Raw genomic sequence first — 17246 nt, forward strand, 5'->3', positions numbered from 1 at the left:
ATCATCAAACAAATTAACCATAATTTAATTCGGCTCGGCATCCTTGCTGCTCTTGCCCGCCCCACTTCCTCCTCCTCATCCACTTCTCTTTTCAGAAGTCATCAGTATCTTGGTTCTTTGCCAGACCCTCATTAAAAGTTGTTTTTCAGTTGAATAGATACACAGAGTAAATAAAATAAAGTCTTAACCCCAGTCTCACTCTTTTAACAGTACTTAAACTACTTTTAACAGTAGTTAGTAACTTAATACAGTTGATTTGTGTTTTATCTTTTCTCAACTTTACATTTTGTTTCTTAATTCTCAGTCTGGTTTTCACTGCATTCATATCACCGCCTATCCTCCCTTACACATTCCATCTCAAAGTTCAATTACTTTTTAATTTTTTTTATAATTTAAAGGTTTATCATGTTTACATTTTCTTCAATAACTGTGATTCAGTTTCTCTGCTTTATAAGTTGAGTAAAAAATTTAAACTTATAGAAATTTTACAGATGGGAATTCTGAAATTTAATCAATATTTCAGTCTGGGTCTTTGTTCATACTTCCTCCTGGACATTTGGTCAGCCCTTTCAGTTTAGAAACTAGTGTTTTTCTTTAGTTCAGGGAAAATTGTTAATTTTTTGTCTTGTTTCTGATTCTGAAACTCCTTTTTGAAGCATTCTGGGTCTTCATGTCAACTTTTTTCCCATTTTAAATTCTCTGTCTTTTCCCATCGTTATCTTCTGGATCACCAGTTTGAGTGCTATCCATTTTATCATTCATTCCATCTACTGTATTTCTATATTGACTCTCATGATGTACAAAAACTCTTATTTTCCGATCTGCCCTTTTTTTTTTCTGGATAACATCTTGTTTTTGCATAATAGATACAGTTTGCCAGCTGGTCTTTCTGACCATATGAATTAAAAGCTTTTTAAAGTTCTCTTTTGTTCCATGACTTTTCTTGGGCCTTTTTTTTTTTCCCTTGCTATTGGATTTTCTCAATTTTAGTGACCTTCAGTGTTGAGTCATACTAATGAACAGAAGACTAGACTGATTGAAATTGACAGGCAGCCCGGGTTTCCCCTGCCGTTGTGTAGGACCAGTTCCCTGGACAGGAGGGCGGACTGAGCCTTGTGGCAAGGGCACGGCGTGTTGACTGTCAGTCTGCCCCTTAGGTTGCTGTGGGTGAGGATCGTTGCCTCTTCCCTTTCCCTTGCCAAAACAGGACTGGCCTGCTTGTGGATTTAAAGGAAGTGAAGGAGGAAACAGACAGAACAGGCTCCATCTTGAAAGCAGGACTCCATCTTGGGCCTGACTGTGAACTTTGAGCTCTATGCCCAGTAACTATGGAAATGACATACCAACTGGAAAACCAGACCCCCCCCCCCCAAGAGCCCCAGGGCTTGTACCTAGACTCTCTGTTGCCTAAAAGAATACCCTAATTATCTGTGTAACCGAATAGAATCATAAACTCTATTATGCTTCTAGGGGTATGACCACAGGCCTATTGATAATTGTCCACTGTTAACTACATCGGCTTAAGGCATATGAATCATGGGTTAACTTTGATTGTATCTTTCTTTTCCTTTGTTCATACTAGTTTCAGAGAACTTGGGGAGGTAGGTTTGAGCAAGTATACTTAGGGTTTATAAGGTTTTCACAAAAACTGGTCGGGGTCCTTGGCTAAGAGGAGGCTCCGCCTTGGGCCCGCTGCTGTAATAAAGTGCACTCCACTATCTGCATTGTCCTTCTGAGTGAGTTTGTTTCCCGGAATGCGTGGCTACAACAGAAGAGTTTGGCGATTTCCCTCTGGGGCGCTGCTGCCCTTCCCGTTTTCCCTTTTGTGTCTGCCATGGGGTTGCAGAGTTGCCCTCTGTCAGATCCCTGCGTCCACAAACACAGACGTCCTCCGTTCTCTTGTTAGGTTTCATTGTGAGGGCTAAGCTCTGGTTGTTGAAGGCCTGTTGGCCGCAGTGTTTTAAACACCATTCGTTAATTAATTATCCGATTCTTGTCCCTTGGCTCCCTCCTGCTCTCCATATGTGTGTTTGCTGCCAACTTGGAACTTCTCAGATGCCTTCTTGGGAAGATCACTCTCCCCTCTGTGATATGTGGGGCTGGGTCTTCCTTTGCTCTGTTTTCTCAACCTGTTCCCATCTGCCTTCCGTCTTTCAGGATTTCCTTAAACCTTTGGTCTTTTGTTGGTTCCTTTAACTGTTTTCTACCCTTGTTATTTATCATTTCATTCTTTTAAAAATATCTTCTCTGTCCTTCCACTGGGACCCTGGAAGGGAGGAGAGCAGGAGATGGATGTTGTGTGTGCAGTCGGTATACCGTCTCAAATTTCCCAATTCTCTTTCCCTGCACATGATCTGAGCTATTTTCTATATGTGCAGAAACTGATTTTCTGAGGGGTCTTTCACATGGGAAAATCCTCAAATTCAGTCTGGACTAAAAACTGTACAGTAAACACTGATAGCCTGACCTTTTTTGCTGGAGAAATACAGGATGTGGTTCTGATGCAGTAACTGTGCAGCCCCAGGCCCAGGCTACAAGGCCTGCTCCCTGCCCCTGGGTCACTCCGGAGACCTTCTGCCCGGGGTCTCTTGTGGACAGAAGGCGCTGGTCATATGCTGCAGAGCTCTCTTTTCTTGTTTCTGTTCTGACCTTGGTGTGAAGGCTCCTGTCCAACAGCTTTTCCTCCAGCTCCGCGCCAGGAGCTCCAGTGTTGTTTGAATCTCATAGACGGCCTTCGTTTGGGTTTGGGTTTGAGCTGCCAAATGGAATTGCTATTGAAAGTCAACTGTGGTACAAGTTTGCTTTTTATTTTCTTAGACATGAGTCAAGAAGAATAGGATCTATTCCCAGCTCATCTGGGACTTTTTTCTCTTGGAATGCTCTTTTGCCCTGGTGATTTGTTATTTTAAAATCAACATCGTAAAGAATAGAAAAGTTAAACTTTCCTTGGTGGGGCTGAGAACCCCGTGCCCTGACTCTTCCCTGTCTCATAAAGGGGGTGACAAGTCTTTAGAGAATGCGCTTGGCAGACTCTGCTCCTGCCTCCCACCTCTCCCTGGGCTGACTCCCTGGAGACCCCCTGCAGAGATCAAAGTACTTGGCGAGACCCTTTGCCTGCCCCCTTCCCCTCAGTAAAGCTTTGGAATGAGTCTGATTCTTTGAGGTCTTTGGTGGAGGTGCCAGACAGAAGCCTGGGGAGATGCCAGCAAGCACCAGGAGAGCTGGCAGCTTGTGGATGTAATGGGAAAATATTCCCAGTTTTTCTCCAGATCTGGAATTTTATCACATCTTACCCAGACCTACAAACCATACAGTTAATACGCTCCTCTCCCTCCCTCCTCAAACACACACACACACACACACAGCCTCACTATCTCCTCTGTTCCATACCTGGATCCTTTCCCATGGAATATGTGACCCATTAGCCAACTGGATGAAGTAACTCTTTCCAAGGCCGCTGCCTGCTTTCCTTTTAGACTCCAGGGGAATGGAGAGGGAGGGCTCTGCTGGAGGGTCTGCGAGCCCCACTAGTGTGAGTGGGTGAGGCGTGGTGGGGTGCGGCAGAGTTAGGTGTGAGGGCCAAGTAAAAACACCTTCCCCTGTCTTCCCACTGAAGCAAGAAGGGCCTCTCATTAAAAGTTCCCCATAATAGTCATAACCTTTTGGAAAACATCTGCAAATAGCCACTTTTGCCATTAAGAGAATAGGATAAAAGATAGGAAAAGCATTCCTTTCATGTAATGCTGAAGAGAGAGGAGTGTGAGCTCCTGCAGGTGGGTGCGTCGTGGCTGACCTTAGTTCTGAGCTCTTTAACTCTGGAAACACAGCATGAAGGAGCAGAGTCGTGTTTGCTCCAGCTCCTTCAGTAACCGTGACTAAATGGCATATTTTCCCAATTTAGTATATTCAAATCAAGGAGGGAAAAGATCTGGTGTTTTCCGATTAAGGTATGAATTTGATTATGGAAGTCAAGTTTAGTCATCCTTGTCTCACACATTATCCACAGTAAATACGATATGCATATCTTCTCTGAAATTTGGAAGTATCAGGAGAGTTAGGGTTAGGAGAGTATTTAGGTCACTGTTCACCCTTCTATTTGTGAATATAATTCTCCACAGCTCTCTTGTTTCTGTCTACTCATACGTTCTCCATATGCTTATAGGTCTCACTGTTCAACAGATATTTAGGACATCCCTGCTGTATGCCGGGTGCCAGCCTGCCTGAGGAGTAGGGGCCATCTCCTAATTCTTAGGTCTCTTTATTGTAGGAATAGGGATTGTCTCCTAATTCTTAGGTCTCTTCATTATAATTAAGTGTGCTGAATGATATGAGTGGTATATGGCATGCAATGAGGAATGCTATTGAATTGTGGCACTCAGTAAATGGAAATACACAGATACTGTTGAGTTTGCAGTAATAATAATAATAACTGATATTTCTTGAGTATTTACTATGTGCCTACCACTGTACCTCCCAAATACAATCTCCCTTAGTCTTTTTTATGAGAATCCTAAGAGGGCGTTACTATTCCTTCCTTAGTAAGTGAAGATTTTGACTCAAGGCCTGGCTGATTCCAGAGCATACCCTCTTGACCGTTGTACCATTCTATCTTACAATAACTTAACAGATACCATGAGCTTTAAAGTCGAATTAGAAAAATGGATGTGTTTCCCTAGAATTCAAATTCTTGCTTTAGCATACTTAGGAGGGCAGTTTGAGCTTAGAGTTTACATCATTTAAAATGAGTTAATTGGGGATGGATGAAAATATCAAGAAGATATTTGGATGAAAATATCAAAAAGGCTTGAAGATATCAAAGAGATTTCATTAGTTGCTTATCTGTATATTATAGTATACAAAAAAAAACAACCCAACAACTGTATTCAAAACCATTCTTTTCTTCTGTGAATTTACAGTTTAATTCCTGATGCAGACAGAAATGAGAGGTATAGACCATTGAACAAGTTATCTGAACAGTGTAAGAGATTATGTTCTGCATAACTCAAAGGAGAAATATATACGATGAAGGAAAGAGAGGAAGTGAGCATGGACATTAGATAGAGTGTCATAGAGTAAAGACCATTACCAGTGTCCTCTCTGGTTCCGAGGAAAACTGGGTGGTCAGGCTGGGTGGTCAAGTATCTATTGGAGCCTGTAGGTGTTACTTAGTAGAAAAAGAGCTGCCATTGTTTACTTTTAGGTTTGGAACATGGCCTGTAGCTTGCTGCTTTGTACTGTGATTGCATCCGTTCTTACACACTAAGCTGACTCAAAATAGAGATAGTCTGTGTGAGAAACTGATCAGGAAATGGTGGGGGTGACCAGAGCCAAAGTGAATCAGTAGTGATGCTGCAGTGTCCCTATGACGCATAGAGATGACTTGTGAAGTTGTGTTCTGAGTGAGATGGCAGCAGTGGGAAATGAGAGGGAAATCTTATCATCTTCACCCCAGGGTCACAACATTATCCTTTAAAAAAAACAAAACAAAACCTGTAGTACTTAGGATGACAAATACATTTTTATAAAGACAAACTTTTGAATTGGGGCGACAGCTGCTTTAGGTCAGAACTTGGGAGAAGAGGTGAAAATAGTGTTTAAGAATTAAGTTTCTGAGGCAGACCGTCTGGGTTCAAATGGTGCTCTATCGCTTCTTAGCCGTGGGACTTTGAGCAGTTTCCCGACCCTCTCTGACTCACCCCTTATCTGTAATATTTGGGTGGTGTTACACCTACCACTTGAGTATTGGATGATGATTAAATGAAATAATACTTGTGAAGGATAAGAGCAATGTTGTCACATAGCAGATGTTCGGTACTTTTATTAAGTTTTTTTTTTTTTTCCTGCTAATATTAATAGTGTGTCTGTTGCTGCTACAATAGCTGTTATCTTCACAATTATCATTAGAGACACTTTCCTTTTGGAGTATTTTTTTTTTCCTGTATGGATTGTGGTGACTGACAGCTAAGTTTTCTGTCTTCATCTCACTTGGAGTTGTTCTGTTCCTGATCTTTAATCAAGAATCTACAGTAATTTCCTGTTTCCCACTATGTTCAATCTAAATTCCTCTTACCAGGGGTTTAAATCCCTTTGCCAGTGGGGTCTTCCTTTCTAACTGTCTAACCATAGTTTTCGTTATTTCCCAATTGAATCTTTTAGCCCCAGGTCACTGAATCTGCCCACTCTCCTTTCTACCTGGGCTTTGTCTTTCCACATTGGCCTCCTCCCCTTTCTACCGTGTGCTTGCTGGCTTTCAACACTCCCTTCTGAACCTGCTCATCCTGAACCAGCCTTCCCTGACTGGTCCTCCTAGCAGGTCTGCATTTCCACTGGGCAACCTCACTCTCACACTTGTAGATGTGCTACTTTGTATTCTTTTAAATTCTGTATTTTGCTCTCCCTCTCCTCAAACATCAGACTCTTTGAAAGTAGGGCTTGGGCTCTGTGAGGGCAGGGATCGCATCTGTTTCTTCACCACTGTATCCCCAGTGCCTTATGCAGCACCCATCAGTACTCATCATTATTTATTATATAGGCAATTCCTTTTCTTTGAAGAAAGTCTTTAAGAGATCTAATTCAATCTTTCCCACTCCAGTACTCTTGCCTGGAAAACCCCATGGATGGAGGAGCCTGGTAGGCTACAGTCCATGGGGTCACGAAGAGTCGGACACGACTGAGCAACTTCACTTTCACTTTTCACTTTCATGCATTGGAGAAGGAAATGGCAACCCACTCCAGTGTTCTTGCCTGGAGAATCCCAAGGATGGAGGAGCCTGGTGGGCTGCCGTCTATGGGGTCACACAGGGTCGTACACGACTGAAGCGACTTAGCAGCAGCAGCAGTTCGGTCTGTACCTAGAGTGGCACAGCAAGCACTATTAAGTGAATCAATGAAACATCCATCCCATTTCACGGGGAAAATGCCAGGATCTTTTGTAGAAAGACCTGTAATTTCTCCGAGTAACTTGATGAAAATCTTCCTGTAAGAATAATGGTGATATTTTAAAATATCCAACGTGCTTTATTTACATGTGGGAGAAAGCAAGTTTTTATTTATTTTTTAAAGTAACTTTTATTTTCTTGGTATGTAAATATTTAATATCATGTATAAAAATCTTTAAAGCTGTTTAGGTTCTGTTTATTATGTGAGAGGTGCTGTGTAAACCCCGCCCCTCCCCCACCCCTCCGTAACTGGATTCTCACAGTGTTTATGGAAGTGGTATATTATTATATGGATAACTTAGAGGAAAACTTTTCTTAGAGTTTTAGTTTTCCACATTATTATTTCTCACAGGTTAAGAACTTTGCTTCTTTACAGTAAGTTAGGTTTCCTTTGCATTTTTACCTTTCATTTTTTTCTCTTTGCTCAACAGCCAAACCAGATTTCCCTGGAAGAGAACATCCTGGTCTCCCGTTACATTAACAACCCCTTGCTCATAGATGGTGAGTCGTGATTAAGTCTTTGACTGGATTGGGCTAGATCTCACTAATTTTTTTAAACATGTTTTATAGTCTTCTCTAGTAAGTGTTTATTAAGCTAGTGTGAAATGCTTGGCAGCTGTGGCTCCAGAGATGAAGCTGGTTTCTTACCTACCTCCTGGGATTATTTTGAAGCTAATAAAAACCAGTGTTTTCTATTGTTATAATAGTAACAAATATGTGTGGAAACTATATGTATGTTTATGTGGTATAATTATTGTTTATCCTCAGAGGTGAGGTTTGCCGGCAGTCTGTGTTTCAGGGGAGGGGAGAGAACTGTTCTCTCCTCCCTGTTTCTGTGTTACAGTTGTCCTGTTCAGCTCTGTAACAGAAAACCGAGAGCTTGGTTTTTCTCTGTGCACCCTGATTTTTTTTTTTTTCTAGATTTCAAATTTGATGTGCGCCTCTATGTGCTGGTGACTTCCTATGACCCTCTTGTCATCTATCTCTATGAAGAAGGACTAGCTAGGTAAGAGACCCTTGGGTGTAGGGTGTTGTTAATGTGAGTTGACCCACTGAAGAGTGTATTAAGGTCAGGTCGTATTTCCTGTTGTATTCAACTCAGGAAAATAGGAGTGTCCCCAGATGAGCTTCAGTTTGCAGAAATCAGTCTTACTTTCATTCACAGTCTCACCTGCATATCCATTCACACGAGTAAGCCTATATATGTACACACTTGCCTTTCCTAGCTGGGATCCAGGATCACATTTTACTTTCATGCAGTGGTGATAAGATAGGAAGATTCTCGGGCCACTGTGCGTCACAAATGGTCTAGAAAGGAAAAAAACAAAATCCCACAGCTGTTTTATATCAGACATTTATTGTAATGCTCACAACAGCCTTAAAGTCGAGGTAATTTTGCAGTTGAAGGAACTGAGGCTTAGTGAGTTAAGGAAACTTGAAGTCACTTCCCTGACATCTCCAGCTGCTTGATAGTGGAGAGAGAATTTAAACCCCTGGATCTGAGTCCAGAGCGGAAGGATTGAGCCGTTTCATGACCTCTTGTATTTAAGAGAGGGGCATTAGCCACTTTTTTTTTTTAACTTATGTCAAAGCACCAATGATTAAATAGATAACCTTGTTTTATTCACATCCTGTGACTGGAGCCTGAGGGTGAGAACAGATAACTGGATTCCAACTGCTTGGACCGTGTCTTCCCTTTACCTCTAGGTGGCACTGACAGCATTTATAAACCCGGTCATATTCTTTACCAAGATTTTTGAGTTTAAATCCTGGGAACACTGATGGCCACTGAAGCACTCTAGTTCTTATCTCTGGTTCCTCAAAAATTGAGGAGGAAAAACACTAAAACATTTCTCAGTTTTTAGTTAAAGCGCTGAACCAGGTATCTGGGCACAAACTACTAACTCTAATCAGATTTTCCTGGAAAAGTTTTCTGTATGTTTTGAAATACTTGTGCTCTCATATTTTGATGTATAGGGATAAAAGCTGAGTATATTACCTAGAATGAGAAGGCAGTGAAATGGGCCCCTTACTTCTGCTCAGGTGTATAAAGTGCTGAGGGTTTTCCCTTTTGTAATTCGTCCTGTGTGTCATGAGCTTCTTCACTTCCACTCATCCTCACTCAACTTGGGTACAGGAGTCTACCCTTCTCAGGAGCTGATTATGTCCTGCCATAAACTGGACTTCTTTTTTTTTAACTTTTTATTTTGTATTGGGGTATAGCTGTTTCACAACGTTGTGGTAACTGCAGGTGAACAGCGAAGGAACTCATTCTCCCCCAAACTCCCCTCCCATCCAGGCTGTCACCTAATGTTGAGCAGAGTTTCATGTCCTATAGTAGGTCCTACTATATTCACTTTAAATATGGTAGCCTGTATATGTCCATCCCAAACTCCCTAGCTGTCTCTTTCCCCCTGCAACTGTAAGTTCTAAACTGGACTTCTTTTATTTTTAAACTTTATTTACTTTTAATTGAAGGATAATTGCTTTATAGTCTTGTGTGGGTTTCTGCCAAACATCAGCATGAATCAGCCATAGCTGTACATATGTCCCCTCCCTCTTGAGCCTCCCTCCCACCTGCCTCCCCATCTCACCCTTGTAGGTTGTTACAGAGCCCAGAGCCCCAGCTTGAGTTCCCTGAGGCATACAGCAAATTCCCATTGGCTATCTATTTTTTATATTGTAATGTACTAAACTGGACCTCTTTTTTTTTTTTTTAAGAGAGTTCATGAGAGCCTATATTTGTAAGTTTTAAACCAGCTGTGAATGTCCATCATCATAATTATATTTCTATTAAATGTCATTTATTGTGCTTGTTGCAGAATTAGGATAAGGTGACCTGGGTAGACACCCGTAACCACACAAAGCAATCTTCATGTTCTGACATTCTTGTTCTTTGGTAGTTGGGGGAGGAGTCACATAGAACGTGAGGATCAACACTGACTATCTAGTCTAGACTGGACTTCTTGAATGGGGAAAAGACCTCAAGGTTATGCTCACTGTTTTTCCAGGATCTCATTTGCACTATGTTTTGCATATTACTCCAAAGGTATTTCACCCATAGTGTTAACACCCTCTCTATTGGTAAAATTTGGTGTCGTTTTAAGCCTCAGTCATTCAGATATGAAATGAGAGCAGTACTGATATTTATTATAGAGTTTACTACAGACATGCAAGTGCTTTGGCTGTTGGGTGTGTGTTGGAAGTCAGAAACCACTGAACTAAGTAACTCTTGTCTCTTGCCTCCAGCTGGAACTGAGTATATATAGTATATTTTAAAAATGGATGCTGTTCCTCGGAATAATTTGGAAAACAGCTATGTAAAAATTTGGATTAAATTGAACCAAAAAAATATGAATTTTCAAGGTTTTGGCTTATTTCACCTGAAAGTATAGGTGACTGTAAAATCCTTACAGCGGCTCGTTATGATCGGCTGTTAGTCCTGGGAGGGTGCATATGCTCTGCACGACAGCCTCCATGTGCCTAAGTCCCTGTGTCTTAACCACTGTGTATCTTGGCGTTCATCTGCTGCTTTTTAATCCTCAGAAGCCGTTTGACTGTGTCATTACATTCAACAATAGTCTACAGCATCTCCAGCTCTGCAGCCTCTAGTAATCTTGGGTCACGTGCGTTTTAAATAGACATTACTGAAGATAATCAGTTCGGGATGAGATCACTAGACCATTTTACTTTGAGGCTCAGCAAGGAAAACCATAATCTTTCCTAAAGAGACAGAACCAGTGGCAATGTAACTGGTTTCCTTCTTTAGAAAAGAAGATTTTATCCCTTATCACTTCCATTTGGGGCCTCAAAATTCATGTTTAATTGACAGAAAGATTAAGTTCATTTTGCAAGGCAGTTCTGTGAAATACAAATTTTGTGTAAATTCTTTACCTTCTTAAATTTGCTAAAGAAGAAGACCCGAAGTAGGTTCTTTCTAGATAAATCATTTGATTTGTCCTTACTTTGTTTACATAGGAAGTAGAGAAAACTCTTCATTTTCTTATATGTGAGCCAATTACTGAGATGTTTTAAAAAAAGCCGTGTTAGTGGTATCGGAGTCCAGCCTTTTGCCCCTCCCTGCTTGTGAGTTTCACGTGTGTGTTGCTGCTCTTTTGCACCAGCAGGGGACACTCGAGTTTCCAGAGAGGGCTGCTGTTCTCTACTAACATGGTGTAGGTTCTTATTCCTGTCAGAGGTGGAATCCAAAAAGACTTTGTCCTGGATTTTACAGTTTTAGGTGGATCCAGTATGTGGTCTAAATGATTTGACGAGGCCCTTTTGGAGACAAAACTAATAGCCAAATTTTCACTGAAACAGGAAAAATAAAAAGTTGAAAAAAAAAACCTAAAACCAAATTGAGTTAAAAACCAAATGTGCTGTCCGGTGACCCAAAGATAGGTAGCGCTGGCCACCGGGGGGAAATGAAAGTGTCCATCCAGGGAAGCAGGAGCGTTCCACCCACGCGCTGGACTGGGAGGAGGGGGCCCTGACAAGGCCCGAGTCGGGGACCGCCCCCTTCTGCCTCGGCCATATTATTCAGTGGAAATTGAGAAAAGATCCCAAAGCATTTGTAATGCCTCTCCCTTCCTCCCCCACCCCCAGTTCCTTCTTCAGTAGCCTTCCTTGCTAATTAACACTGGCTCCGCAGGGATATTTACCTTTTCTCTGCTGGATTCCTGTGGTTTTGAAAGAATTCAGGTACTTGCCGGTTGCCAAGGAATTCAGATTACCTCACAGGCTGCACACTGTCCAGAATCTGCCACTGCAGCAAGGCGGGGGTGAGGAGACACCAACCATGGGGAGAAAACCCTCTCCAGCGCTCATTGTCACCCTCCCTGGCAGGCCCCGGCTGTTTGTGAAGTTTGAGTCATTTCTGGCTCCGAAGAGCAGGGGATCAGGCTGGTAATCCCCTCCCAGACGGCTCCGCAGGGCGCTGCCTCGTCATTGCAGCACTTTGGCAGTCTCCCGGCCGCAGCTGGTTGACAGCAGATCAGAGAGCTGGTGGGCCTCTCGTTCTCTTCCATAAGATTTTTCTGGGTCAGGCCGGGATGAAACCCAGTGGCTTCTGGCAAGACTGCCCGAGGTGCCGTCTCTTCATCCTCCAGGCCTTTCTGGCTCTGAAGGGGTTCCACCTGCTGAAAGATAACATGCGTGCCACAGCCAGGGTCTCCTGAGAGCTGGCTTCCTCTTACTTTGTACAGTGGTGGTAACGTTTGTTAGAATATGTAGCTATCAAAGTGGGGTCAGGGGTGCGGTTTTAACTGTCCTCCATCTGGACTCCCTATGACTCTGACTGTGGTGTCATATTCATAGAAGAACAAAGTGGTTTTTGAATGAGGGCAGAGAGTTTGCAAAAGACCCCACTAACTCTGTGATTTCTTTTCCCGTTTGAGTCCCATGTTGGTCAAGTTCCAGAATGAGCAACTCCAAGTGGAGTTTTGGTTAGTGCTCGTCAAGTACCTACTATATGTCTAACGCCAAAACCCTTTCCTTCATATACACACTCGGGAGTTTGAGACAAATTATTATCCTTGCCTTGATTCTTACTGAGAAACATTAGAAAGCAAAAAGGAAATGTTTTTGATTTAAGAATGCATTGTCAGAATAAAGATTATATATGTTTTAGTGTCACAAAAAAAAGAGAGGGAGAAAAGGGCATTTAGTTCTCTATTCATCAGTAGGTTGTGAAGTAGTACCAGGGTTTTAGATTTGGCAAAAAAAGCAGACATCCCCCTACCCTACTGCCTCCATTTTTGTTTTCTACTCAAAATAAAGATTTTGGTTTAAAGGTCAAGGCTATGAAATTCTGTCTTGAGGTGTTGGTTTAGTCGCTAAGTCATATCCGACTCATGCGCCCCCATGGACTGTAGCCTGCCAAGCTCCTCTGTCCTTGGGATTCTCCAGGCAAGAATACTGGAGTGCGGTTGCCATTTCCTTCTTCAGGGGATCTTCCGAACTCAGGGATCAAACCTGCGTCTCCTGTGACTCTTGCGTTGGCAGGAGGATTCTGAGCCACAGGGGAAGCCCATCTAGTAGGGTAGTTTAATTCTAGTAAAGAAACTTGTTGAAGCTTTCAGACCTAAATAGAGTGAAGTTTGATATGTGAAAATCTAAATCACAGATCACAGACCAGAATGCTTACAAGGACATTCACTGAATAAGTTGGCTAGGTGGAGACTGGAGAACAGTAGATCACGTGTCCCACCTGAAGGGCATTTACTGTTTGTTCATTGGCAGTAAGTAACTAATATGTGGTAGTGCTGGTACTATAGTCTGAATGTGATCTCCCAAGTTCATATGTTGAAATCCTAACCCCTCCCCTCCAAGGTATTAGGAAGTGAGGGCTTTGGGGGCGATTAGGTCATGAGGGTGAAGCCCTCACGAGTATGATTAGTGCCCTTTTATAAAAAATGCCCTGGAGAGATTCTTTACCCCTTCCACCTTGTGAGGACACAGCAGGAAGGTGCTGTCTGCCTGCCTGCATCTGGACCCTGGACTTCCAGCCAATGGAAATAAATTTCTGCTGTTTATAAGCTTCACAGTTTATGCAGTTTATGGTATTTTGTTATGGCAGCCTGAATGGACTAAAACAGGTGGTATTGCCAAATCTTCTGGCTGTTTAAGGGAGGCTGAAAAAAAATCTAGGTTTTTATTGAGAAACTTATTTTTGTTGAGAAAATTTAAAGTTTTTAGACTTTTAATTTTGAAACCATTTTGATGTTATAGAAAAGCTATAAAAATAGTATGAAGAACTGCCTTTTCCCTTTCGTCTGAGAACCCCATTCAAATTTGGCCAACTGTCCTGATAGTTTTCTTTATAATACAAGGGTCCAAATTCAGGATCACACATTATATTTAGCTGTCGCGTCCCTTTAGTCTCCTTTGATCTAGAACATTTACTCTGCCTTTCCTTGACTTTTGTGACTAGCATTTTTGGAGATTGAGGCCAATCTTTTTGTAGAATGGCCTTCAATTTGGGTTTGTCTGTTATTTTTTTATAATTAGCCTCAGCTTATATATTTTTGGTCAGAATGTCATAGAAGTGATGCTGTGTTCTCACTGCATTAAATCTGATGGTATGTGACAATTATTTAGTGGTGTTTGACACTTAGGACAACATCTGGAAGATTTTTCCACTGTAAAGTTACTTTGTTTTCCCCCTGTAATTGATACATATTAATATCTTATGAAGAGATACTTTGAGACCATGTAAAATGTCATTCCTCATCTCATTTTCACCCAGTTTTAATATTCATTGATGTTTCTTGCTTGAGTGAATTATTACTGTGATGGTTGTCCAGTGATGAATTTCTAATCCCATTATACTTTTATTATTTGGCATTTTAGTCCCAGGAAGAGTTTTCTCTCCATCCTATTCATTTATTCATTTGTTTATATACACCAATGTGGACTTAAGGATTCCTGTGTTACTTAATGGGTTATAATCCTTTACTCTCATGATTTATTATGATGCTCAAATTGCCCCAGATTTGGGCAGTGGGAGTTCCTGTAAGATGACTTTGGTGTTCTTTTGATGTGTCCCCTCATTCTTTAAGCTCAAGATATTTTAGTTGCATCTTCTTTCTCTGCCCTGAATCAACCATTTTCTCCAAGGAGCAGTGGTTGCTTTTAATGGAGGATTAGGTGTGTGCATGCTCAGTCGTGTCTGACTCTTTGAGACCCCATGGACTGTAGCCCACCAGGCTCCTCTGTCCATGAGATTATCCTTGCAAGAATATTGGATTGCAAGAATATTGGAGTGGGTTGCCATTTCCTCCTCCACGGGGTCTTCCCTACTGGGGACCAAACTCCTGCCTAACCACGACTCCTGCATTGGCAGGCACTGAGCCGTCTGAGAAGCCACTTAATGGAGGATAGTATTTGGAAATCCAGATTCAGGGGCTAGATATGCTCATTGTTCTGAGCTATTTCTACTCGTTGATTCATGCAATGGACAGACCTAGGAAATAAGTGTATAGACACACATACATAGACATTTACAACTTTGTTTTTTTATATATCTCTGTATTGAAAAGGAGGAGTTCAGGTGAATACCTCCAATTTTACATCAAAGCTACTGGATTCATGCTGATTTTTCCCCCTTTCTGTATTTTTTATCTCTTTTTTTCCCAACATTGAAGAATCTGACTTCTGTTATCTTCAACATACTTATTTACTCAGTTCCCTTGTATGTAGCCACTCTCCAACCTTCCTGTCACCAACCCATTCAGATGCCCTCCTTGAGTGAGCTTTGACCCCTGTGGGGCCACCATCCTGCTTAGATAACCTCCTTGTATTGCCTCTGGTCTGCCTTCCCATCCTGTCCACCATCTTCCTCATGTGGGCTCTGGCTGTTACTGGGTTTGAGGAAGAAAGGTCTGAATTTTAAATGTTGGCCAAATTATTCAAGTTTTAAAACAGAAAACAATCTTTGTAGGTTAATCAGAACTTGGTTATTAGGCCAGATCTGAAACTGGGACCTTTGGACTAGAAATAAGAAGAAAATGTTGGAAAATAGTTATCAGAGATGAATATGGTCTGTTTAATCCTGTTTTAGTGAGAACCATAAGAACTTCCTGGGACAGGAGGAAAGAGATCATTCATGCCTGCCTTTCCTCTACATGGTCTTCTCCTTTCCTTATTCAGCTGACTGACATAAAGAAAGTAGCACGTTTGCCCTTTTGGGTAACTTTTCCAGTGGGTTCAGGTTTTTTGTTTTTGTTTTCTCTTATTCTTACTTCTGCTTATGCTCTGTAGAACTGTAACATAAATAATCTTGTCCTTGCTGAGTTTTAGAATTTAAATACCCCAGCAAAAAGGAAGACTAGGGAGAAGAAAACTTTTTTTTTTTCTTAGAGATGTAGTCCTATTGAAAAAAGGAGTGTAGGGACGGCAGATGTGTTAGGTACCAGTTTACAGTTAACTGCCAGGCCTTTGCCAGTCTTTTCACATTGTTGACCAAATTAGATCCGATACTTGAATTTAGAAGAGGTGAAAAACCTCTTTCTCTGAAGCAGAACCTTTTTCCTCCTTCTAAATCATTATTTTGGGGGAGAGATGGCAGGAGGTATGTCCCTGTGAGGTAATGTCTGGTTGAGGCAGGCTGCCTCTGCGGGGCCTGCATGGGCCCCCCTCACATTGCACAAGAATTCAGAGAATGACTGGTTCCCTCTTCATTGAAGAATCTCTGAAGAAGGAAGGCTGGGATATATAGGTAAGGTTTACTCGCTATGGAATGACATGACTGAAGTTAAGTGATAACTACCGGAAGTTTCTGGAAATTCTGAGGTCCTTCTCATGCAGTCAGACTCTTGTCTCTTAGCTGTGTATGCCTGGTCAACATTTTCTCTTTGTCCACATCCTTCTTCCTGGCCTCATGTTTATTTATTTTAGTTTTGAGGGTTTGTCCTTTTTCCACTCTTCTTTTTTGGCTCTTGTATATTTCTAGTAGAGGGAATTAAGGCACAGAGATAGTGGGTGAGTGAGAAGAAATAGAGGAAAGGAGCAGTTTTAAGTGCTGCCCTTTAATGTGGTAAAAATTCATGTTGACTTCATAGTCTGAGTAAGCACATGTAAATAATTTGCAAATCATATGAAAATAAACTTGTGGCCTTCCAGGATTTTTTTTCACACGCTTGGATGTGCCTCTTGGGACACCGCTTTAGTGAAGGGGGTGATATGGTTAGAGTGGTATGTAAACAGGCAGTGGTATTTACCATAACCATTCAACTCGAGTGTCCTTTTGTTGATGTTGAGCATCACTGGAAAGTTTTCTCTCTCTTTGGCTACTTCCTTCAGAGGCACATATATTTTATACTTTGGTCTTCTTTTGGCAACAGTCCAGGATATCAAATTGCTGCTCTGTTTTCAGTGGACTCTGTGTTTAATCCCTCTTTTTGCCTTCATTCCAAATTCAGGAATTAATCCACTCTATGCTTACATTTACGCCATTCTGTAGACCTAGCCTTTGTATGCTATTAACGCTACCATTATTTTCTTAATTTTATAGATCAGGCTTTTTGTTTTTTCTGTGGCCCTGAGTTCTAAGTCTATATATCATTATGCTGTCCTTTTTTTTTTTTTTTTTTTTTGGCATAATATTTTCCATAGAATGCCTTAGTACCAGGTACTATTGTGTAGACACTCAGGTGTTTCTTGACCAGCTAATGTGCCCTCATCTATAGCATCCTATACACAGTTTACCTGATTGTGAATGTTTGTTTTCATTTTAATCCTTCCTATCAGACTAAGATTTTATATCAGAAAACATCCATGGTTAAAAACATGGATCTTGGAGTCAGTGTG

The 17246-nt window shown here is 41.5% G+C and overlaps 1 protein-coding gene across 11 annotated transcripts in view; it reads left to right on the top strand.

The window, feature by feature from the left end:
- TTLL5 (tubulin tyrosine ligase like 5) overlaps nucleotides 1-17246 on the top strand; it is a 404612-nt gene that overhangs the window by 128427 nt on the left and 258939 nt on the right. For all 11 annotated transcript variants that reach the window (XM_065940163.1, XM_065940162.1, XM_065940173.1 and 8 more), the window contains 2 exons: nucleotides 7370-7439; nucleotides 7860-7944. In XM_065940163.1, coding sequence (XP_065796235.1) covers nucleotides 7370-7439; nucleotides 7860-7944 — 155 coding nt within the window. The remainder of the gene's footprint in view (nucleotides 1-7369; nucleotides 7440-7859; nucleotides 7945-17246) is intronic.

Source organism: Muntiacus reevesi, chromosome 7 (genome assembly GCF_963930625.1).
Source record: "Muntiacus reevesi chromosome 7, mMunRee1.1, whole genome shotgun sequence".
Classification (NCBI taxonomy): domain Eukaryota; kingdom Metazoa; phylum Chordata; class Mammalia; order Artiodactyla; family Cervidae; genus Muntiacus; species Muntiacus reevesi.